Genomic DNA, 25,368 nt, shown 5'->3' on the forward strand with positions numbered 1-25,368 from the left:
AAATCAATTTACAGCAGTGGTTTTCAGCCTTTTTGAAGAAGGCCCTATAAATTCATAACTTCTACCTTTAACATATTCTGACTCAGAAAAAGCGATGTAAAAGTACTTAGAATTTACTACCTTTCAGGTTAATCTATATCTTATCATAAAAGCACCTACATACTTGAAATATAACAAAGGCAGGTATCTCTGGGTTACAGACAAAGCTTCGTACACCAAGTGGTTCAAACTAACTCCTCAAAATAATCCCACAGCGGTCCTCAGCGACCACAAATTAGAAGTCATTAATCTTCCACAAAAGTTCAAACCACTTTGAAGACATAGGGCTAAACACATACAGGTTTGGAAGTGAAACAAAGTTGGGTTTAGGGTTCTGAAACAAAGTTAGGTTCCTTCCACCCCTTATTAGCCATATCCTCAAGCAAGGCCCAGGGACGGGAGAGCCTGGTGGGCTGCCGTCTATGGGGGTCACACAGAGTCGGACACGACTGAAGTGACTTAGCAGCAGCAAGCAAGGATACTAATGAGGGTGATACCTATTCTAGAGAGTAGCTGTAAAGATTGGAAGAAACAGTGTATAGAAGTATGAAGCACATGAGTTTCATTCCTTTCTTGTTCTTCAAAGCCTTTGTAAAATCCAGTCCAACCTGCTGCATTTCCCATACTTCCTATACAAACTCCAACAGTTTTGGATTTGATCTTAAGGATGGAAATTGAAATCTGAGAAGCAGCATTAAAAGGTAGAACAATTAGAGGCCAAAGTAATACATTAAGAGCAAGGTCTCTGGAATGATGCAGGACTTTGATTTGAACCTCAGCTGTCATTTAGACCGTGTGACTTCAGACAAGTCACTTTAGCATTCTAAGCCTTGGTTTCCTCTAACGTAAAATTAGCAATGATGACACCAATCTCATGTATTCTAATTCATTAAATGAAAAGATTCACGTGAAGCACTTAGCAGTTGCCTGGCTCGTTTTTAAATGTGCAACAGATGATAGCTAATATTTATAAACATCTACTTACTTTGGATAAGTGTAGGATATTAAAACTTGTTGTATGTAACTGGCTAGCCCATATGGCCTGTAGGAAGCATGAACAAAGGTTAGCCTCGGAGATACCACAATCTTCAGCCAAGGACTCGTGTCCTGTGCCAGGTACGTGATGGGTTTCCAGTTACTGGGCCTCTGGATCAATGAGGAAAATTTATCAGGTTTTAGGGACACAAAAGTTAATCATGAAATTTTCTTTAAAAACAATGAGTTAAGTTTGTTTTAAACACTAATACTGAACTAATTATGAAAAGGTACAACAATCTTTTCCAAAGTGTGTTTTTTCCTTTCCTTTTCACCTATGTTAAAATTCAAAGGCTGATTTTTTCCCTCTTCAGATAGTTTCTAACTTACAGACTTAAACTGACTGATTTGCAGAACACGTTTTTCTGTTTTGAACCACTTTATACTCTGTGGCTGGGTTACCGAAAACTAAAGTTTAAGTAACCAGATACAAATCTTTGGTAGTGAAAGTAGGAAACAAAACAGGAGTCACTTTTTTTCACTTAAACATAAAACATTTAAGGGAATTAATTCCTTGGTGGTCCAGTGGTTAGGACTCTGTGCTTTCACTGCAGAGGACATGGGTTTAATCCCTAGTCAGGGAACTAAGAAGATCCCACAAGCCACGTGGCACAGCAAGGAAAAAAAATTTTTTTAATGTTTTAAAATACACAGAACATATTTTTTAAATGTTTAAAAGTTATACAATAATTCCTGACATTTCAGAATTCAGAGTAGCAGTTCTCAACTAGTGTGACTTTTTTCCCCCATCCAAAATTTCACTAGGAGGAAATTTTCACTAGGGGTGAGCTACAGGCATCTAGTGGATAGAGGCAGGAGTACTACTAAACACCCTTCAACCCACAAGACAGCGCCCACAACACAGAATTTTCTGAGCACAAATATCAATAATACCAAGACATTCATACTGTAGAGAAAAATCCCAAACTCTTTCAAAAGAACTAAGAATATCTAGTTTTCTCAGTAACGTGTTGAAAAGATTATCCTCTTCCCATTAAATGATCTTGGCACCCCTGTCAAAAATCGATGGATTCCTCTGTTAATCCAGTGGCTAACACTCCACACTCCCAATGCAGGGGGCCTGGGTTTGATCCCTAGTCAGGGAACTAAGATCCCACAAGCCTGGCCACACAGCCAAAAAAAAAAAATTTTTTTTAATTGTTAAAATAAAATCAAAAATCAATTGACTGTAAACATGAGTTTGCCTCTAGGCTCTCTATTCTGTTCTATAGGGCTATATTTATGACAGCACCACACTGTTTTGATTACTGTAGCTTTGGAATAAGTTTTGATATCAGGAAGTATGAGTCCTCCAAGTTTGTTCCTTTTCAAGAGTGCTTTGGCTATTCCAGGTCCCTTGAGATGCCATACGATCCTTAGGATGAGTTTTTCCATTTCTGCAAAATTACACCACTGGGGGACTTCCCTGATGATCCAGTGGGTAAGTACCTGCCTTGCAATGCAGGGGATGCAGGTTCGATCCCTGATCAGGGAACTAAGATTCTACATGCCACAAGATAACTAAGCTTAAGTGCCAAAACTACTGAGGCCCACGTTCATGACACAACTAGACAGTCCACACGCCACAATGAAAGATTCCCCCATGCCACAACAACCAGACACAGTCAAACCGATACATAAAAAATCTTTTTAATAGATCACTGGGGTTTCGACAGGGATTGCCTGAATCTGTAGATCATCCTGGATAGTACTATCATCTTAAACACAGGAAGTCTTTCAATCCATGAACACAGAAGTTCTTTTCATTTACTTAGGTCTTAATCTGTTTCAGCAATATTTTGTTAAATTCCATCTCACTGGTTGAATTTATCCTGAGGTATTTTATTCTTTCAGATACTACTGTAAATGGAACTGCTTTCTTAATTTCCTGCTCATATTGCTCACTGCTGGTGTATAGAAACAACTGACTTGGGGGCATTAATCTTGTACCCTGCAATCTTACTGAATTCATTCATTACTTCTAGCAGTTTCATTGTGGATATTTTGCATGTATTTATCCTCCTCTGTTCAACTGACTAAAGTGAGAGATGAATGAGACCAAAGTCATGGTCTATACCCAAATGGGAGACTAAAGCAAAAGCTAATGTTGAAATGCTAACTCCCAGTACCACAGAAGGTGACACCACAGAATCATGGCAGATACAATTAGTTAAGATGTGATCACATTGGAGTAATCTGGGCCCTTAATCCAGTATGACTGGTCTCCTTAAAGAGAGAAAAATGCCATGTGAAGACAGACACACGCAGAAAATACCGACTTACGACAACAGAAGCAGAGATTAGAGTGAGGCACCTCTAAACCGAGACATGCCAACACCAGAAGCTAGAAGAGGAAGGGAAGGAATTCCGCGTCAAGACTGTGACATAGAAACTGAGTTTCCACACTACTGGCTTGCCCTACAAACTCCAGACTCAAGATGCAAAACCAACTCTTGTCTGAATTTCCAGTGTGCCAGTTTGCCTTACAAATTTCCTTCTAATCAGCCCCCACAGTCATGGAAGTCAATTCCTTTAAATGAATGAATAAATAAATATTGGTTCAATTTCTCTAGAGAATCTTGACTGATACAGAAATTACGGAAGCATTTAGGAAAATGAGGGAAAGAGGAGATCTGGCAGTCACAAAAAATACACTGTCTACTTCATCATTGTACTTCATGATCTGTATTAAAACCTTATTGAATTAGCTTCTAATTTAGTACTTTTTACAGAGTCAGAAAGAAATACAACAGTTAATCTGTTAAAGAGAAACAGGACCGCTGACTGGGTGATAGAATACTTATTTACCTAAGGTTTCCAGCTAGGAAAACATACAGATACACAGACATACAACTTGTGTTGTTCCTTATAGTTTCAAGTACGTATTATATTGTTTTATCCAAATACCATTACCATCACTTACCCATACCCACACCTACTTAACTTTATAAAAACACACTGTTTAATATTAAGTTGCTCAAAGTACCCTAATACAGTTGAAAATCAGATGATTTATCTAGAAAATTAAAATGAGGACTAAAACAATCAATAATCATAAGTTTAGTTTATATATATATATAAATTTTTTTTTTTTTTAAGTTACTGGAAGTCCCTGATTGTACCCAGCATGCTATAAAGTGCTTATGGAAATGTACCAGGAGTAAAGGGAGCCCACACTTGATTTTTGAAGGAAAATTTTAGGTCTGAAGTACCAAACAAGCTGACTGGTCAACAGATGATCTGAGTTCAATAAGAGACTTAGCCAGGAGTGATTACTAGAAGATATAAACTAGCAGAGGAAATTGAAGCAAGAGTGAGACTGAGTGAGCACAGAGAAGGCAGCTTTCCAGAAGACAGAACAAAAGTAATGAGACCAAAATTCCACCAGAACCTCTGGGGAACAAAAAGCAGACCACTGTGAAATGAATCCACATGAGTATGGACAGGCACAGCTGGAATGTTTTGCAGAGGACCCTGAATGCCAGGTTGAGACAGCTGTGTGCTGCAGAGTGCAAGTGAAAGTTTCTTAGAAGTCTGGGAAGAACAGCTGGCCCAGTGCAGACCACGCATATGGAGGGAAGGTTAAAGAGTGGCCACTGGGGGAGAGATGAGGCTTGCTTCCAGTGATGCAGATAACAATTCCACAGCTCAGGGGGTCTGTTTTTCAAAAAGTCACCTTAAGAAATTTAAAACACTTTAAAATAACACATTCTCTAGGACTTTAACTAGCTCCTTGCTTTTAGAGGGCCTAAAATCAGAAGTCTTTCACACTAAACGTTAAAGGGACTTTCTTGGCAGCACAGTGGGTAACAATCTCCTTCCAATGTAGTGCATGTGGGTTCAACCCCTGGTCGAGGAACTAAGATCCTACATGCCATGCCACAACTACTGAGCCAGTGCACTCTAGAGCCCACACTCTAGACCCAATGGAGCCAAACAAATAATTCTTAAAAACAGACTTCTCTGGTGGCCCCGTAGTTAAGAATCTGCCTGCCAATGCAGGGGACACAGGTTCGATCCCTGATTCAGGAAGATCCCACATGCCACAGAGCCACTAAGCTCGTGTGCCACAACTATTAAGCCCATGAGCCCCAGAGCTCATGTTCTGCAACAAGAAAAGAAACCACAATGAGAAACCCAAGCACAGCAACCAGAGTAGCCCCTGCTCACCACAACTAGAGAAAGCCCTCAGGGAGCAACAAAGACCCAGCGCATGTTTACAACAGCTAGGACGTGGAAGCAACCAAGATGTCCATCGGCAGAGAAATGGGTAAGAAAGCTGTGGTACATATGCACAATGGAATGTTACTCAGCTATTAAAAAGAACGCATTTGAGTCAGTTCTAATGAGGTGGATGAAACTGCAGCCTATTACACAGAGTGAAGTAAGTTGGAAAGAAAAACACCAGGACAGTACATTAATGCATATATATGGAATTTAGAAAGATGGTTAATGACGACCCTATATGCGAGACAGCAAAAGAGACACAGATGTAAAGAACAGACTTTTGGACTCTGGGAGAAGGCGAGGGTGGGATGATTTGAGAGAATAGCGTTGAAATATTTATATTATGTGAAACAGATGACCAGGCCAAGTTCAGTGCATGAAACAGGGCACTCAAAGTTGGTGCACTGGGACAACCCAGAGGGATGGGATGGGAAGGAAGGTGGGAGGGCGGTTGGGACAGGGGGACACATGTACAACTGTGGCTGATTCAAGTCAATGTATGGCAAAAACCACCATGATATTGTAAAGTAATTAGCCTCCAATTAAAATAAATTTTTTTAAAAGACCCAGTGCAGCCAAAAATTCTTTAAAAAAAAAAAAAAGTTAAAATGGCAAAAGAACATTCAGCAGCTCAAATTTTATTTTTTAAAAAAGGTTATGGTACAACACAAAGAAAACAATACACTAAATCGAGTGTACAAGAATACACTAAATCCATAAATTTTCTAAATGCACTAAGGCAAACCACAAAACAAGGCAATGGATTATTAACTCCATATGGCAGAGAGAGAAACTGAGACTGGGGACAGCCAAGGTCCCAAAGTCGGTAAAAAGCAAAACGTCTTTGAAGCCAACGATGATTCTATTAGACCTGCCTATCTCCTTCTAAAATGAAAACATCTTGAAAAGCTTCCATATCCAGAGGACTATAAAAAGATGACAGAGGAATTTCCCTTAAAGTAGATGCTTTGAACAAAATAATAGATGGATTTAACAAAATACTTCACTAAAGCAACACAAAATAACATCGGCAAGCTGCTATAAATAAAAGGCATATATACTAGAGAAAAACCTCAAACATTATTTACACATGACATTATTTAGAAAGGAATCAAACAAAAATAGATGAAAGTCTACCTTCGCAATGTGTGAAGTCGCTTTAGTCGTGCCCAACTCTTTGTTATTCCATGGACTATAGCTACCAGGCTCCTCTGTCCATGGGATTTTCCAGGCAAGAATACTGGAGTGGGTTATCATTTCCTCTTCCAGGGAACTTTCCCAACCCAGGGATTGAACCCACACCTCTTAGTTCTTCTGTATTGGCAGATGGGCTCTTTACCACTACCGATTAATGCCTCCACCCCCACTAACTGTAAGCATAAGGGAATGGGTATGTCCATGTACATCTTTTACTTTTTTATAACTGGCTTTTGAGGATTCATCTTATTGAGCCATTTTACTAACTTTGGAATCACAGAGCAAGAAGATTCACACAGGAAGTAGGCAATGAAAAGGAAGAGTCTGGTCTTAATTCTAAGAGCCACTGAAGTGTTTTAGACAAGACACTGAGCTGATAAATCTAAATTTCAGGAAGATCTGACTATTGCACAGATCACAGACTGTATGGGGTGATATACCAAGGCAATAAATTAGAATATCCAGCAACACATATGTAAAAATGTAATACAGGACAAATATGGCTTGGGGTCTTAATATGATTCATTGCTGATTCCTAACTTGCCAGGCTGCCCAGGGAAGCAAAATCATCCTAACACATACACACAAGAAAAATGAATGAACTAACCACTTATAAAATTCAACCCTGTCAAACATTCCTCCTAAGGTAACAGCAACCCCTGTCAGTTCACTTTCTTTACCTGTCAGTCTCTCAATGACGGCAGGTATTTCAATGACACAGCAACACAATGATTACTAAGGACAAAGTTGAAGTGCAAGCCTTCCAAGAGATGCAGGGCTGTTCAAAGTTACTAAAAATGATGAGAACTGTTTCCAACTACTCGCAAAGCCACTGGCAGAAATGAACGCTGGAGAGGGACCCTGACTTGGAAGGAATGTTAAGGGCACTTAATGGGGTGATAAGCATGTTCTGTATCCTGACCTGGGTGGTAGTTACACAGATGAGTATATGTAGTAAAAATTCATCAACCTGTAGATATACATATGATTAACAATTTAGCTGTATGTAAATAATACCTTAAGAAACGCAGAAAAGGAGCAAAAGACAACCCTTACTCCCATGAAGAAATCAGTGGTTCCGAACGTGAAGCCTAGAAATCCCGTGCCCTGCTTGCTACCAGTGTGAAGATTAAATGGATACTCAAGATGGCAAAACGTACCTGGGTTCTCAAAGACATCTGTGAGCCACTGAGTGGAGTGGGCCTGGACCCCACTCTTTCTCTAGACTTTCAATTACGTAAGATGGTAAATGTTCTTCATGTTGAAGTACTTTGAGTCTGTACTTGCAGCTAAAAGCATCTGAACAGACACCATCAGCAAATAACTGGAGAAAACTAATCAAGATGAGATAATAGGAGGTCAAAAACAAAAAATCTGAAAATATAAGTAAAGCCCTGGAGCTCTGCTAATAAAGCCCTTGAATATTTTCACAAAAATGACTTTCTTTAGGATCATACTAGAAAAGTCCATCATAACATGAACTATATAGTACAGTTTCATACCATCTTGCAATTTTTAAAGAAAAATTATGTGAAACAAGCAACCAACACGTGATTTATTCTTCTTCCATCTTAAGAATTTAACACACAGTAGCAACCGTAACATGAATGTTTCCATAATTTTGTTTCATTTTTCAAGATTAAACCAAATAAAGCCTTTTCTCCCCACCCCTGCTATCTCTGAAATGTGCCTCCTATTCTAGGTCAATTCATTCTACATGGCCTTGTTCTTAGAAAATAAAGAACCCTTATATGACGAAATCACAAAGAAAAATATTCACTCACACATCAACATTTAGGAAAATTCAAACCCAGACCTCAGTTCATAAAAGTGAATCATTACAGAGAGACCCTAGGACACTGGTTAAAAGCACGGCTCTGGACTCAGTGCCTGGGGCGTAATCCCAGTTCACTGTTTACCAGCGGGCAGCCCTGGGCAAGGCTCTCAGCCCTCGGAGATTCATCTTTCTCACCTACCACAGGAGGCTAACAACTGTTTCTGCCTTATAAGTTGTAAAGGGGAGTATTACATGATTATATGGGAAGTATTTCAGGCAGTAAGTACTCAGTAACTGTTAGCTATTACATTTCAAAATCTAAGAAAACTGAGGAATATAAATGCCAACACTGGAAATTAGTTATTAGAGAAGGAAAAACTCAAAATCAAAAGCTTTACATTTAAATGTAAGTATATATGTTAAATAAAATTAAGACAAAGAAAAATGAGAACAGATATATACTTAGAGCAAAAATGAGCTGAAAATTTAATTTCTAAATATAGAAGTTTTTAAAGGTACAATATCAAACCTACTAAACTATAAACTAAAGTACTGCCGCACTTTACTAAAGATAAAATTTAAAAATCTGAATACATAGAGACAAAAAAGAACAGAAAATTCCATATTATAAAGGGGTCAATTCCCCCAGCCATATTAATCCATTAATTTAACACAATTCTAATTAAAACTCCAACAGGTTTGGGACTGCAATTTTTTATTTCATTTTTGCTTTTATTGATGAAATGACTCTAAAACTAATCTAAAGGAATGTATCAAATAGAATAGCAAATAAAATTTTGAAAAACAATAAATGAACAGCAACTTTCCTTTCTAGATATTAAAATATACTATAGAATCAGAGTAATAAAGACAGTGAGGTAATAGCCTAAAATTAGACAAATAACTAATGAGTCAAATAACAAGTGTTATTATGACATTAATAATAATGTTAACACATAACAAAACAGGGCTAGGTATTTATGAGAATTCAGTATACAATGAATATGACATTTCAAATAAACGGGAAAAGATGGATTATTCAACAAACGATGCTGACAACTAAATGTTTGATATTTAGTCAAGTACTAACCTCCCATCTTGCACCACAATAAATTTCAAGTGGCTTAAATTTAACCATAAATGAAACCCAAAAGTAACAGAAGAAAATGAAGGTGAATACCTGTATCATTTTAGTTTGTGAACGAATGGCTTGACACCAAAGCAGAAACCATAAAAGTAAAGACTAACAGCTGACATGAAACTTTAATGCTTCTATACCAAAGCACAATTAAAAGATAAGTGCTAAATTTCTTTATAAGATACATACAGTTGGACTTCCCTGGTGGTTCAAAGGTTAAGAATCCGCCTGCCAATGCAAGGGACATGATTTGATCCCTGGTATAGGAAGATTCCACATGCCCTGGGGCAATGAAGCCAGTGTACCGTAACTACTGAGGCCAAGCTCGAGAGCCTGTCCTCTGCAACGAGGGAAGCCTCGGCAATGAGAAGCCCACACATTACTACTACAGTGTAGCCCCTGCTTGTCACAACTAGAAAAAGCCTGCACACAGCAATGAAGACGCAGTGCAGCCATAAACAAACAGATGAACTTAAAAAAAAAAAAAAAAGATACATATGGTTGATTTTGATTCACCTGTGTGTAGTCCCCTCCCACCCTGACTCTGGGCTTGATCATATGCCTGACTTTGTCAAAGAAGGCATTGGGGAAGAGGGTGCAGGCAGAAGTTCGATAAGACCTTGCAACCTGGGGCATAATCTCAAGGAAGGCTGCTATTACTAAGTGAGAGACAAAAAGACATAGCACATAAACCTAGTTAAGAAATGAAAAGATACAAGTGAGCCCAGGTGAGTCCAGCGGAACCCACCAGCCCACTCACACGTTTTGCTAGGTTTTGAGGCAGTTTCTAATACCACATTAGATAGCTGGCATAAAATATCTACACCACAAAGGGTTACCTTTTAAAGACGTTATAAATCATTACAAGAACAATTAAAATCCTACTGGGGAAACAGGCAAAGGACACAGAGAGAACTCCGTCAAAAGAAACACAAGAAGAAATATTCAAATGTACTATCAAATAAACACAAATTAAAACAATGAGATAACACCTTTTGCCTATCAGGCAAAGATTAAAAATGCTGACAATGGCTTGAGTTGGTTAGAGTGAGGTGAAACTGGCACTCTCATCCGTTGTTGTTAATTTGGTAATGTGTACCAAAAACTAAGAAAATTCCCTTCGGTCTGGTAATTTCATTTATTATTCACTCAAACAGTGCATACTCACAGAAGCCTGTGAATTCCCACATTCTAGGAACTAGAATATAGTCAGATCATGCTACTACTAATAATTTTGGACCTATTAATAATTTTGGTTCTATTATTAATTTGAGTTTTATCCCAACAACATTAAGATGACATTGAAGGCTTTAGCAGGCAAAGAACAGTACTAGATTCCCACTTTAAGACCATTCTAACTGATGTATGGAGAATGGGGCACAAGAACGGAAATGAGAAGATACCAACTGCTCCAGTTAGAGTAACAGTGGCCTGGGTTTCAGCAGTGTTGGTGAGATGGAGAGAAGCAAAGGGAGACCTGACAGGACCTGCTGATAGAGAAGAGTCAAAGAAAAGGGAAAAATAAATACTCTTCAATTTAATCCTATGAGTTTATCCTAAAATAGAAGTATCCCTGCAGATATAAAATATGATACGCACAAAGATATATATACCCAAAGATGTTCATAGCAGTATTTTTTATAAAACAAGGGGAAAAAATCTAAAAGTCTACCCCTTGTGGCTCAGTTGGTAAAGAATCTACCTGCAACGCAGGAGACCTGGGTTCAATCCCTGGGTTGGGAAGATCCTCTGGAAAAGGGAAAGGCTACCCACTCCAGCATTCTGGCCTGGAGAATTCCATGGACTGTGTAGTCCATGGGGTCACAAAGAGTCAGACAGGACTGAGTGACTTTCACTTTCAAGAGATTAAGTAGATTAAGGTCAGCCAAAGCATAGTGAAAATACCATGCAGTCACTTAAAATTATTTTAGATCTCTATTTAGTGACAAGATGTGGAAAACGGCCAGTTACAAAATACATAATTTTGCTTCTCACTTTTACTTAAAACACACTCATACACCCACAAGCACATTTATGTGCACCATGGGGGCTTCCAGGTGGCACCAGTGGTAAAGAACCCACCTGCAAAGGCAGGAGGCGTAACAGAGATGGCTCCAATCCCTAGGTTGGGATGATCCCCTGAAGATGGAAATGGCCACCCACTCCAGTACTCTTGCCTGGAAAATTCCATGGACAGAGGTGCCTGGCAGGCTACAGTCCATGAGGTTGTAAAGAGCTGGACAGGACTGAGGATGCACAACATATGCCATATGCATTATGAGAAGTCTAGAAAGCTATATATCAAAATATTAAAATTCTAGATGGTTTAGATTTAAGTTATTGAAATCTTCACTTTCCATACCTTCCTAAATCTATGTAGAATCTGTACTGCTTTATAATGAAAAGAAAAAAAGTAATTAAAACAAACAATGACCAAACCTTTGTTTCGGTAATAGTAAATTTGGTTCATTTTCTTAAACCAAGGCAAATAAGAGACTGAAAAGAGATGAAAGTAAATGAAATGAAAACTTTTTTGATCCATAAACCTTTAATTGCTAAAAAAAAAAAAATTAACAAACAATTTGCTTGCAATACTAGTCTAATGTGAGATGAGAATTTGGAGGAGATGAGGCGTGGACTTCTCAAAGCAAAAGCAGACACACAAATATAAACAATATTTTATATCACAACACCTGCACAGAAAGATAAGTTCACTGCACTGTAAGACAGCAATTTGGATTCCCTTGAGATTTGACCTAAAGAGCTATTCATTTTATTTCACTTTATGGTCTGAGATTCTTTATGAATCTTCTTCCCTACCATGCTCACACATGTAACAACAGATACCAAAAAGGATAGGAGTGAGGACCTGGGCAGCACAGTTAGTCATTCTGACTTCATTATCATTAGACATATAGGTTTGTCAAGACCAGATGTCCTAGAAGGGCAAAAATATCATCAAGGTTGATGATACCAAAGACAAAACTTTCCCTGGTATTTGTGATTACTGTGAACAGACCCAAGAAAAATCACTATCCAGATTAAACAGGTTTCTGAAGATTCTGATGGACTTGTTTCACTGATATTATCAGTGACTTGAGTCATCCTTGTTGTAACAGAGCTACCAGAGAGATGGCTGCTACCTGTGCATAAAGAACTCCAAAATTTGATCAGGCCTCTCAGAGGCACCATTAACTAACATTTCCACTTCAGCATTCCCACCTACCTGGTTCCCTAAAGAGAAAAGCCCAATGGTTCTCTATCTTCATTCTCTCTTCTTTAGAAAACATGAAGATGTCAATTTAAAATATTAGTCCAAGAATTGCTGCTTTTGAACTGTGGTGATGGAGAAGACTCTTGAGAGTCCCTTGGACTACAAGGAGATCAAACCAGTCAATCCGAAAGGATATTAATCCTGAATATTCATTGGAAGGACTGATGCTGAACCTCCAATACTTTGGCCACCCGATGCAAAGAGCCGACTCAGAAAAGACCCTGATGCTGGGAAAAACTGAGGGCAGGAGGAGAAGGGGACAAGAGAGGATGACATGGTTGGATGGCATTACCAACTCAACGGACATGAGTGTGAGCAAACTCCAGGAGATGGTGATGAAAGGGAAGCCTGGTGTGCTGCAGACCGTGGGGTCGCAGAGTCGGACACAACTGAGCAACAGAACAACAAAGTATATTCACAAGGTTGAACAATGATCATCATTGTTTAATTCTAGAACATCTCCCATCATCCCAGAAGGAAACCCAATATACACTGTGATTTTTAAGATATATATTTGGTCTTCCTCCACAGTTTCAGGCTCACAGCTCCCAAAACCCTTGAATTTCTGAAATAGAGTGATAAAGGTGTCTTTTGGTTATGTGAATGAAGTAACTTTCAGAAGCACCCAAGGGTTTGGGCTGATGCCAGAAGGACCAACCACGTAACTACAGGGTTGGAACTTTCACTGCCACCCCCTACCCACTCCACCCTGTCTCCAAAGATGAGGAGAGGGGCTGGAAGTCCAATCAATCACCACTGGCCAATGGTTCAGTCAGTCATGACAATGTGAAGAGGCCTCTACAAAAACCCATAAGAATAGTTTTCAGGCTCTTTTTTGAGAGCTTCCACATCAGGGAACCAGACACGTCCATATGTCACCGTACCATGCCCCAAGTTCCACAAGGACAGAAGCTCCTTTGTTCAGGAACGATGTAGCTCTTCATCTGGCTCATCCTTTTTAATATATTTTTTAATAATAAAGGAGGAATCTAGTGAGTAAACGAGCTTTCCAGAGTTCTGCTGCTGCTGCTGCTGCTGCTAAGTCGCTTCAGTCGTGCCCGATTCTGTGCGACCCCACAGACGGCAGCCCACCAGGCTCCCCCTTCCCTGGGATTCTCCAGGCAAGAACACTGGAGTGGGGTGCCACTGCCTTCTCCAATGCATGAGAGTGAAAGTGAAGTCACTCAGCCGTGTCTGACTCCTGGCGACCCCATGGACTGCAGGCTCCAGGCTCCCCCGTCCTTTGGGATTCTCCAGGCCAGAGCACTGGAGTGGGGTGCCACTGCCTTCTCCCAGAGTTCTGGAAGCCATTCTAAAAAATTACTCACACCTGAGGAGGGCGCTATGGGGCCCTCTGAGTCACAGCCAATCAGAAGTACAAGTAACAACCTGGACTTGCGACTCATCTCTGAAATGGAAAGGGGCTTCCCTGGTGGCTCAGTCAGTGAAGAATCCACCTGCAACACAGAAAACCCAGGTTCGCTCCCTGGGTTGGGAAGATCTCCTGGAGAAAGGAATGGCTGCACACTCCAATATTCTTGCTGGAGAATCCTGGGGACAGAGGAGCCTGGTGGGCTAGAGTACCTGGGGACACACTGTCGGACACTGACACACGCATTCTGAAACAAAAGGCGGGTCTTGTGGGGCTGAGTCCTTCACATGTGGAATCCGATTCCATCTCCAGGCAGGCAGTGTCAGAATTCAGCTGAATTCTCAGACACCCTGAGGGCATCCACATGCACACATACACAGTGGAATGGGGCTGGGGAATCCTTTTGCACATACTCACTTCCCAATCCTCCTTTACTCTCCGAAAACCATAGCAACTATTAATCTTCTTCCTGTCATCAAAGTGGCTTTTTGTGTCCGACTTCCATTCACTTATCATGTTTCCAAACACGCTCCTTTTGGCTATTATGAGTAATGCTGCCATGAACATTTGTGTACAGCATGTTTGGACATATATTTTTATTTATCTTGCGCATACTCCCTGGAGTGGAATTACTGGGTAATCTAGTAACTCTATGTTTAGCACTTGTTTTCTGAAGTGGCTGCACCATTTTACATCATTTTTCACATTCTTAACATAAACTTAGGAGATGTCAGACTTCCAGAGAAGTTGGGGATTTACTCTCACCAAGCCCATTTTACGTGCCAAATGTTATGCCAGGGTTTTAAATAATTTCTGATTTAATTTTCCTTAACAACTCTATAATGCAAAAAAGTATCTCCATTTTATAGAAAAAATTTGTATCTCAAAAATTGTGATCTACTCAAAGTAGGTTTATAACTTACTTTGAATTCAGGTTGACTTTAAAGCCTGTCCTTTTTACCCTCTTATATGCAACATTTTGGCCACCTGACGCGAAGCACTGACTCACTGGAACAGACCCTAATGCTGGGAAAGGTTGAAGGCAGGAGGAGAAGGGGACAACAGGAATGAGGTGGTTGGATGGCACCACCAATGCAATGGACATGAGTTTGAGTAGGCTCCGGGAGTTGGTGATGGACAGGGAAGCCTGGTGTGCTGATGTCCATGGGGTCACAGAGAGTTGGACATGACTGAGTGACTGAATTGAACTGATACAACCTCTGCACTGAGCCATATGCATAGTTTCACACCAAAGGAATGCTTTGAAAAAATAAATGTAAGTTTATCAGTCATTAGAACAAAAATTTCTCAATGTACAGAAATTTCTAGAAAATGTAACAGGTCTCTTTCATAAATCAGTTTCAGCATTTCGTCAGTAAATGCTTTCTTCATGTAGAGTTACTTAAAACCAACCAATCTAAAAATCACCTAAGCATTATACAGATTCACTTCTTCCCTCAAAGCTGTATCCACAGACCAAAAAAACTGGGCTATCTTCCGCTATGAGCTGAATTATTTCCCAGAAAAATCCATATATTGAAGCCCTATCCCCTCTTTGACTCTATTCAGAGACAGGACATTAAGTAGGTAATTAAGGTTAGGTGAAGGTGAAGTCGCTCAGTCGTGTCCGACTCTTTGCGACCCCATAGATTGTAGCCTACCAGGCTCCTCCGTCCATGGGATTTTCCAGGTAAAAGTACTGGAGAGGGTTGTCATTTCCTTCTCCAATTAAGGTTAAGTAAGGTCATAAGGGTGGGGTCCAAATCCAAAAGGATCAGTGGCCTTTTAAGAAAAGGGAGAGACCTCTGTCTCTCTGCCATATGAGGACATAACAAGAAAGTGTCCAAGAAGACGGCAGTTCTACCAGAACTGGCCATACTGGCACACTGACCTCAAGATTTCCAGCCTCCAGAACTTTAAGAAAATAAATCTCTATGGGATTTTGTTGTAGCACCTTGAGCTAATACACCTTTCTTCATGAATATCACAAACTATCCAATTATTGGTATTTTAAGCACCAATAAGGATCAAAACAAAGCAGTCATTAAGCAGAGTAGAAATCAGCTAAGCCAATAGACATGTATGCATTTTGAGCTTGTTGCTCAAAAATATTTGCAATTCCATGATCAAAGAAACTAAAAAACAGAATGATGACCATTCTGTTAATTCAGAATTTAATGAGAAAGTCAAGGAAACCCAGTATCTTCCAAAAGGGCTTTGGAATTAGACAAACCCGAGTCTGACTCTTTTTGGCCACTTCTGAGCTTTGTCTGGAGAAGGCAATCGCACCCCATTCCAGTACTCTTGCCTGGAAAATCCCATGGACAGAGGAGCCTGGTGGGCTGCAGTCCATGGGGTAACGAAGAGTTGGACACAACCGAGTGACTTCACTTTCACTCTTCACTTTCATGCATTGGAGAAGGAAATGGCAACCCACTCCAGTGTTCTTGCCTGGAGAATCCCAGGGACGGGGGAGCCTGGTGAGCTGCCATCTATGGGGTCGAATGTCTATGGAGTCACACGACTGAAGCAGCTTAGCAGCAGCAGCAGTAACAGAACTTTGTCTTTGAGTAAGAAACAAGCTCTCTACCTATTCTTGTGTTCAGGATGCTTGTTTTATTTGAATTAAATAACTTTATTAACATTTATTATTATTTTATAATACTGACTACTATTTTACATCCTCAAATACCCAGTATAGCTACAAAACATTAGGTGCTCCAGAAACAGTGGTGCTTATTGTTAGTGAACAGACTCTGGAAAAGGACACCAAGTCAAGCATTTACATAAGCACCCACCTTATGCCAAACATTTTGCTGGCACCATGAATATAAAAGCGCTGTCCTACTCTCAAGCGCAGTCCTACAGCGAGGAGAGACAGAAAAATCCACATCATTATAAAACGGTGTAATAAACGCAATGGCAAAAAAATATGCAAAGGACACAGTAACACAGAAGAGAGCTGGGATGTAGATAAATCAAGGACTACTTCTCAGGTCTGACAAGGAATTCGCTTCCTGATTTCTATTCCAGAAAACTCTGTAAGCCTTTATTTGAGGAAGCATTCACTGAAGTACAGCCTCAGCTGAGACTCTCTCTCTGCCTTTTACTTTCACTCACTTCCATCCATCAATTCAGAGAAAGGGGAGAAGCACACAGGAAGAACTTAAGTATCTTTTTCCTCCCCAACAACTGCAGAAAAATTGAAGTCACATTTTTCCAAACCCTTCTTACACTTATGATAAAGACTGGGTGTTAGACAAAGAGAACAGATTTAGGCACAAGGGTGGGGGAGGAAAGGCTGGGATGTATGGAGAGAGTAACTTGGAAACATCTATTACCATATGTAAAGTAGATAGCCAATGGGAATTTGCTATATAACTCAGGAAACACAATCAGAGCTGTGTAACAACCTAGAGGGGTGGGATGGCAAGGGAGCTTCAAGAGGCAGGGGACATTAAAATAACAAAAAAGACTGGGAGTTTCACAAGTTATACATTCACCCCAGATTTAAGCTGTGTGTAGGGTAACCAAAGCTGTCAGTTGAGTAAGTAATTTCTCCTATACCAGCCAAATGGACCTGCCAGTTATTTCAGATATTCCAACTGGACTAACTGAAAACCTTGACTGCTGTAAAAACCAGTACATTTTCTTCATCAATCCACATTCTTATTCATGGTGTATTCCTTAATACCTACAAGGCAAAACAATGCCTAAATACAAAGCACTGACATTCTAAAAAATGCAAATTTGGCTCCTGCCCCTAAAATTAACCTCTGTAAAAAGGCCACGCATCCAAAACTACAAGCATAAAGCAAGATCCATGGGAACAGACAGATTACTATTACTATCCTTTCGTGGGCTCTCACTTGACCACTGACACAACAATACTTGAAATAATAGAATAATGTCCATATTTATCAGTTTTCTCCATTAACAAGTCAGCATATAAAACCTGGATCTTCTGAACTTTAGCTATGCCACACTCTTAAAATTATAAATGGAAGTAACAAAATCACAAAAACTACTTCAAAGACTAAAGATACACAAGGAAAGGAAACAAAGATCGGTTTCCTCACCTATAAAATAAGACTGGACTAGATCACAGATGGTTAAATTAGGAGCATACCAGGAAACACTATATTGCCACTCTGTACAACCCTCATCCCAATCAAACATCATGGCCCTTTTTCACAAAACCCAGAAATGTAGCTATGCCCTTATCAACATGGCAGCCACTATCAACTGCGAGTAGATAAGCAAAATATAACCATCCTTGAACTTGCCATCCTTGAACTAATGAAGTGAAGCAAACTACCCCAAAAGATTTACCTAACCATTCTGACACAGAACTAAGCCCTAAAACAAGGTGAGCAATGTAAGTGTGTAAGGTTTACAAGTACACAATACACACTCTCTTCTAGTCAATATTATCATTTGATCCTTAATACCCAGTAAAGAATTATCCCTATTTTTGAAGTGAAGTGGCTCAGTAGCCACTTCAGGCTCCTCGGTCCATGGGATTTTCCAGGCATGAATACTGGAGTGGGTTGCCATTTCCTTCTCCAGGGGATCTTCCCGACCCAGGGATCGAACCCGGGGCTCCCGCATTATAGGCAGACACTTTACCGTCTGAGCTACCAGGGAAGCATCCATGTTTTTAAATATAGATCAGGGAAATAAAGTGACCAGCTCAAGGTCATCCAGCTAATAAATGACTTGGCTGAATCCTCACAACTCAGCTACACCTTTTTTCCATGAGAAGGTCACAGAAGAGTGAGTGGAATCCTGGACTATTTAATACAGATCTAAGAATGTCAATCCAAAGTCTTCTGAGCTCTTCTTAGCCACTAAGCTACATGCAACTATCTTATATCAGACAAGCTCCTCTATCAAAAAAACAAAAAAAATTTTTTTGGTAACTAACCAACTAAGCAAAAATGTTATCATTTAAAAGGTATATACTATATTAATATTACACATAATCGCCTACCTCTATCACAAATCACCTTATACTTTTCAATCATTACATAAATGAAAAATAAGAGTAGAACAAAAAGTCAGATGTTCCACTAAGAAAAGTACCACTTTTTTAGGTCTCAACCCTCTCACTGTTTTGTATAAGAAATACATGTTCTCATTTTAATTCTCATCTGTTTTTTTAAAAAGTACTAACAAGTAATTCTATACACAGCTTTTTAAACGTGTAGAACGCCATTAAGATTGCTTCAGGAACAGGATCTCAGAAAGCTGGACATGACCAACCAACTAAGCACAAGGTATTATTCCATTCCCTTCTGCAAAGGAGTTATTACATTATACCACAGTAAGAGTGCCATTTCTGAAACTAAAGTCATCTGAAAGATCTTATCATAAATGCCTAAAGCACAACATATTTATCACATCCCCTCTTCAGAATTATGACCAACTTAAGGGGAAATTTCCAACCCATGCACTCCTATTTCTGGATGGCCTTTAAAGCATCAGAACTACTCATAATTAGAGAGACTCAATTTAATAGTGTAACATTTACATCCCGGCATACTGGAAAGCATTGAGATCAAATCAATATGAATATAACCCAAGAAGCCGTTTCTTACGCACCAAAATATGCCAGAGCTTTTTGCAACCAGCACTTTTTACTTCCTTACCAGCTATCCTGCTTTTACAGCTATCTAAGGAAATGTGAATACATATAAGTCGCACAAACCACCTACCAAATAATCCAATGCCTTCCAAAGTGAAAAGCTGATCCTCTTTTCTGCTTGTAAATTATTCACAATTAGCCTACAAAGAATTACTGTAGACTACTTTAACAAACTTTTCAGACCTGTGTACCATGTTCTTTATTTAAGCTACTGGAAAGCATCGGTGTAATTCCTCTCTTTCTACATTTAATAAGGAACAGAGCAGAGCAGGAAAACAGCTTAAAAGTTACAAATTACTTTTTATTAGAAAAGGAATTTTTAAGTGAAGATATAATTTACCTTTGACAGGTTGATAACTATACATGATAGTGATCAAACTTCACTGAATATTTTTTAATTTTTAAGTTTTTTTTTCTTTTTGGTTCACATTCTTTGAATCTGACAACTTTACAATCATTTTATTTTAAAATAATTCACTTTCATTGTTTTACATTTTTCAATGTTGGGAAGTTTAACCAAAGTTTGGAAAAACTTGATAAATTTTCATCTCCAAGACCCCTATAATAAGCATTAAAAGTTACAGCAGAAATCAACAATATATTTTATTACAAGACTTAACATTAGCAATGCTTTATTATAGTTCCAGAGTTTTCAAGGACATCAATAACTTGATTTAAAAAAAAAAAAAACTATGTTCAAAGGCATGGCTCAAGTTTTTCAAGCCATATTTTACAAAGTATGCCATAATTACATTTTGCACTGACCTATACTTGAAAATAACTTGCTTGTGAAATCACTAAGGAAAAGGGGTCACTTAGAGAGACAGCATTAAATAGTTTTTCAAGCCTTCAAATAAAGCTCCATAACTTGAATCAGAGATAAACAATTCAAATTCACAATAAGCTGAAAGCTATATCACAAATATATATATATATATATATATATATATATATATATATAAACCAAAATGGGAAAGTAGTGTTCAATCTTGATAGGGAAAAAAAAAAAGTTTAAAGTAGAAACTACTTGAGAAAGAATTCCAATGACATGACATTTTCTTGCCAAAACGCAGGAATGTGTAGATTATATCATTCAAATCTCATTGTATTACATTATAAGGGTCTTGGCAATGGTTAGCCATTAATCTTTCAACACAAAGGAGATTCAAATCCAAACGAACTGTAAGACTATCTCTTCCAGAAGACAGAAATGGAGTAATTTACTTTTATCCACAATTGTTTAACCTAAAAGGAAGGCCTTAAGGATGATAACGCAGAATGGATCAGCCTTCAGTCTCCCAAGTCCCATTTCTCACGAAGTCTTGCACCAATCCGAAAAGAGGTGGTTATGGACACAAAACATAGGAAAGGCTGAAAAAAAATCTCCAATGAATGACACGCCACATCATGGTTTATTCTCTAACACAATTGGAGAAACAAACACGAAAAATATCACACCATATGTTTCATCGTATCAATTAAAGTAACATTTTTACGACGGTACATTCAATTCTTTGGGGCCGAAGAAATAATTTAGCTTCTGTTTTATTGATTAGAGGGAAAAAGGCAGCTGCTGCAATGCAACACAGGCTGCTAGAGGAAGAAGAGAAAAGGGTTTTCCAAACAAATCCCTCCCCCGCCCCCGTTTACACATCCCGAACAACTTACTTATCGCAGTCTTTCACTGTGTTCCCCCGCCTCATATTAACGTAATAAATTCTTTCCCTTCCCCCACCACCGTGAAATTTCACCTTTCTGAGCTCTTTCACCTACCACTACCAGAGCACTTTATTCCCCACAGAAATTTCAGGTCTTTCAAACTTTTATCCTTTTTTTTTTAGTTAAACACGAGAGTTTTGTTATAAAAGTGAACGAAATTTTACATAGAGACGGAAAAATACCTGTTTCCCAGCAACAAGCACGCTTCGATTCTCGAACCCCTCCCCATCTCCCAGGTTTGTCTCGCAAGGGCTGGGGGGGAGGGAGCCAGGAGCACATTAAATTTAGGAAGGGAAATCCTGGACGCAAGAGGAGCATTTGAGGAAAAACGGGAGAACGTCGAAAAGAGGAACGCCCCCCCCCCCTCCCCAATAAGAGGGGCTGGGGAGGATTACAAGAAAGAAAGAAATGAGAAGGGACAAAGGGGGAGGGGGGAGATAGAGACCGGAGACCTGGGAGACGCGCCGGGCCGGGAGAGGGAAGGCGGGGTCCGGGGGGGGAGAGAGAGAGAGAGAGGGGTCGCGGCTCCCGCGGCACAATGGCCCGCCGGCCCCCGCCCCGCGCGCCCCTCACCTCATGGTGCCGGCCGCGCCGAGGCTTCCCCAGCAGCCGGGAGACGCGGGAGGCGCCGAGCCGAGCGGGGGGGTCTCTCCTCCAGGGGCGGGGACGCAGCTCGGGGCCGGCAGACAAGTGTCCAGCTCCTCCTTCGGGCGGCCGCGGGGCTACACCATCTCCTCGCACAAAGGCGAGGCGCCGGGCCGGAGCGGGAGAGGAGCGGGCGAAAGAAAAGCTGGGGAGGGGGCGGAGAGGCCGAGGCGCCGACTGTGGGTCCCGCGGCCGTCGCAGCCCCCCACCTCCTCCTCCTTCACCTCCTCCTCTCCCGGGAGCTTCTTCGGCCGCCCTCGGAGGGGTGCCCGCCGGGGCCGCGCGTCCGGCCGCCGCTCCACAGGCTCGCGCCCCGCCGCGCCCGCCGCCGAGGCCGTGTGCAACCGGCAGCTGCGGCAGCCGCGGGAGGAGAGTCGGGATCGCCGCGAGGAGCCCGGGAGGAGGCGGGGCGCGCGGCGGAGGAGCACGCAGGCGCCGCCTTCCTCCCCTCCTTCCCCCGTGGGCGAGGGGGCGGTGCGGGGGGGAGGGGAGGCAGGGGGGCCGGGCTCCCCGCGCCGCGCAGCCGGCCCGGGACCCCGCCGGCCTGCGGGGAGCCGCGAGGGGCGGGAGCGGGCTCGGCGACGGCGTGTTAGCAAAGGCTCTTTGTTGCTTTCCCACCCCGCCCCCGCGCCCCGGCCCCCAGGGATCAGGGCTGCCCACACCCCCGCCCCGGGTTGTCCTTGGCCGTCGCCCCCCCCGCCGCCCCCAGTCTACTCCCGCTCCCCTGAGCCTGGGGGAGCTCCCGGGCCTCCCCCGCGCCGGAGCGCTGAGTGCCCAGAGTGGGGCGCCAGGACCTCCCGGTGCGGAACCTGCGGGCACAGGCGTGGGGAGCCGGGAGGCGGCAATCAGGATGCGTGAGACTGGGCCGGGCAGGGGGGACTCCGGATCTGCCCGTCCGGATGCCCTCGCGCGGGGCTTGTCCTCAGCTCGCCCTGTTGCTGTATCTCACGACCCGGACCTGCCAGTCGTTGGGCATCCCGGCCAGCCCCACGGCCCGCCCCCGCCTCGCGCGGCTCCCGGCGATTCCTCCGGGCTGGGGGGAGGGGTGGCGTATACATGTAAAATATGGTCATCATTGTTCGCTTCGCTCCTTTTCTTTCCGAGGAATCCCAGTGTACTGTACCGATGTAACGAACTGATAGGCACACACCATGTATAGGGATGACTTCATCCCCGAAAGAACGCGGCCAACTCGCGGGGAAACGCAGTCGCCGGGAGACGCGCGAGGCATCGTGTGCAGCAGCAAGAGTGGAAGAAGAGAAACGCAGCTCGGGAAACCGCTTTCTGTCGTCATTAGCAAAAAGGGAATTCCGGCCGCAACAGGGGGATAAAGGGTGGGAGACTCGGGGTGGGGGGCGGGAGGGCAGGGGGGCCGGGAAGGGATATGAATGATGTAATGAGGGTTTTAAATTTTCCGTCATTGGTTTGGTCTTGAAATCACCTTTAAAAGGTAAAATGTAAAATGCTGGCGAAGCAAACTCATTTAAAGTCAGTGGCGTTGGGGGAGGGGGGAGTCCATCCAGAAAGCCAGGATTAATAGTAGTGGGAGTTTTTAGGTATCCAGAAGCAAATCCAAAAATCAAATGAAAAATTAAACTGGACAAATTGCAGGCCTTTTGCAGTCCCAAGGAGAAGTGTGTGTTTTTTAAGATGACTGAGAAGGAAGAGGTCTGTTGCTACTGGGTCCGTGTGACTGGAGAATCTAAACCAAAATGGAGGACCAGCCATGACTCCGGAAATCTAGTCGAAAGTTTTGGTGTTTTATAAGATGGAGGTACAATTCAGATTATAGTTTTGATAACTGAGATCGTGTACACTTCCAAAAGAAAAGTGAACAGGTTATAGTCATACTTGGTGAATGCCTGACTTGTCTATAGTAGAACTGTGTGGCCCAGTTTTAACTATAAAAAGCTTCCCGGTTTCAGATTCAATACCAAGTTATTTTCTTTTTGGAACTTGCAGCCTCTAACCAACAGCCCTGTATACTCAGTGACCTGGAGCTATGGCATAGGACCAGGGTGGCCTCAGGTAGTAAAAAGGCACAGTGACTCTGCTTAGACATGATGTGCTTGAATGCTAATTTCCACCCACATGTCTAATTACATCTTAACTATCACAGTGTATTTTATTCAGGGATCTCCAAGCACTGGAAAGGAAACAGTCTTGCCCATCAAATGTCCTTGCTGCCATATTACAGGTAGAGACAGAGAAATACAGAATCCGAGAACTGGATGAGTTCGTGCAATCACCACAATTAAAAACCATAGCTACTAACTATGAGGCTCATTGTCCTATCCCAAGTACTCAACTGTTATTTATATAATTAAAATACATGCACCTCAGATATTCTCCAAATTAACCAGAGAACATTTGCTGTGGAGGTTTTTTCCTTGGAAAAGTAATAATAAGACATGTTGAACCATCTTGCAAAAATATTAAGAGGTATTCGACCACAAAGAATTCACACCAATTTGCCTTAGTCCATTCATAGCAATACAGTAAATCCAGCAGAGCTTATGTTTCAGGGAAAACTCTTACAAAGGGCCAAAAGGGGTGGAGATGTTGCTGTAATGACTCAAGCTATCTCCTGCCAGATACAAGAGGCAAGGATAAAAATGCCTTACAGATGACTCCATAACCTACTTCTCATTTGTGCAAGTTAATCCATCCTGCGCTAAATAAGTGATATATCACATCATCTTTATCCTTCCAGCAAGTGTTCCAATGGTATGGGCACCAAATTAAGCAATCCAAGTGGAAAATGCTGTTCTTATTTTCTATGTTTATTAAAAATGTACCAGCCAAGAATTTTGGCTGGCTACAACCATTTCCATACTTTTGGATGGCAGCCCGCCAGCTCACAAGTTGATCATACCATTGCCTTTGGATTTAGCTGCTGTGATGGGTGCCCTGACCTCCAAAGGTCATTCAGTGGAAAGGCAATTTGTTGGCTGTGACAAAATATTATTACTTCTTGTTCATATTTGGTTTAACAATAAAAGAGAGCAAAAGGGAAACTTGTGCTGGGAATTCACCAACTAATTCTGGTCACAAAGGAAACTTTGTGGAATGTGTTACTGTATAGAATAAAAGAATTTTAGAGATGGAAGGAATCTTAAGTCCAACCCACTCATTTTTTCAAAAAAGGAGAGGCCCAGAGAGGTTAAGTAAACTGCCCCACAGTCATGCAGTCTCTTTCTGGTAGAACTGGAACTTAAACCCAGGATTTCTAATTATTGGTCCATTGCTCCTTCTACCACATCATACTGCCTTCCTAGGGCATAAGTGAGTTAGTAAA

General features: G+C 41.4%; 1 protein-coding gene and 1 non-coding gene across 22 annotated transcripts in view; one reads left to right on the forward strand and one right to left on the reverse strand.

Moving 5' to 3' along the window:
• ENAH (ENAH actin regulator) overlaps positions 1–22,446 on the reverse strand; it is a 154,872-nt gene extending 132,426 nt beyond the window's left edge. For 13 of the 21 annotated variants that reach the window (XM_042257143.1, XM_060396050.1, XM_042257142.1 and 10 more), the window contains exons 1-2: positions 21,999–22,446; positions 21,608–21,724 (exon numbers count right to left, since the gene is read on the reverse strand). In XM_042257143.1, coding sequence (XP_042113077.1) covers positions 21,608–21,724; positions 21,999–22,003 — 122 coding nt within the window. In that variant the 5' untranslated portion in view covers positions 22,004–22,446. Of the gene's footprint in view, positions 1–16,857; positions 16,922–21,607; positions 21,725–21,998 lie in introns of all 21 variants that reach the window. The other 8 variants (XM_060396052.1, XM_027976306.2, XM_027976305.2 and 5 more) reach the window with 3 other exon arrangements.
• On the forward strand, positions 1,586–1,658 carry TRNAE-UUC (transfer RNA glutamic acid (anticodon UUC)). Its single transcript has one exon. It is a non-coding gene; the product is annotated as a tRNA-Glu (tRNA).
• Positions 22,447–25,368: the final 2,922 nt, after the last annotated feature.

This window comes from Ovis aries, chromosome 12 (assembly GCF_016772045.2).
Source record: "Ovis aries strain OAR_USU_Benz2616 breed Rambouillet chromosome 12, ARS-UI_Ramb_v3.0, whole genome shotgun sequence".
NCBI classification, from domain to species: Eukaryota; Metazoa; Chordata; class Mammalia; order Artiodactyla; family Bovidae; genus Ovis; species Ovis aries.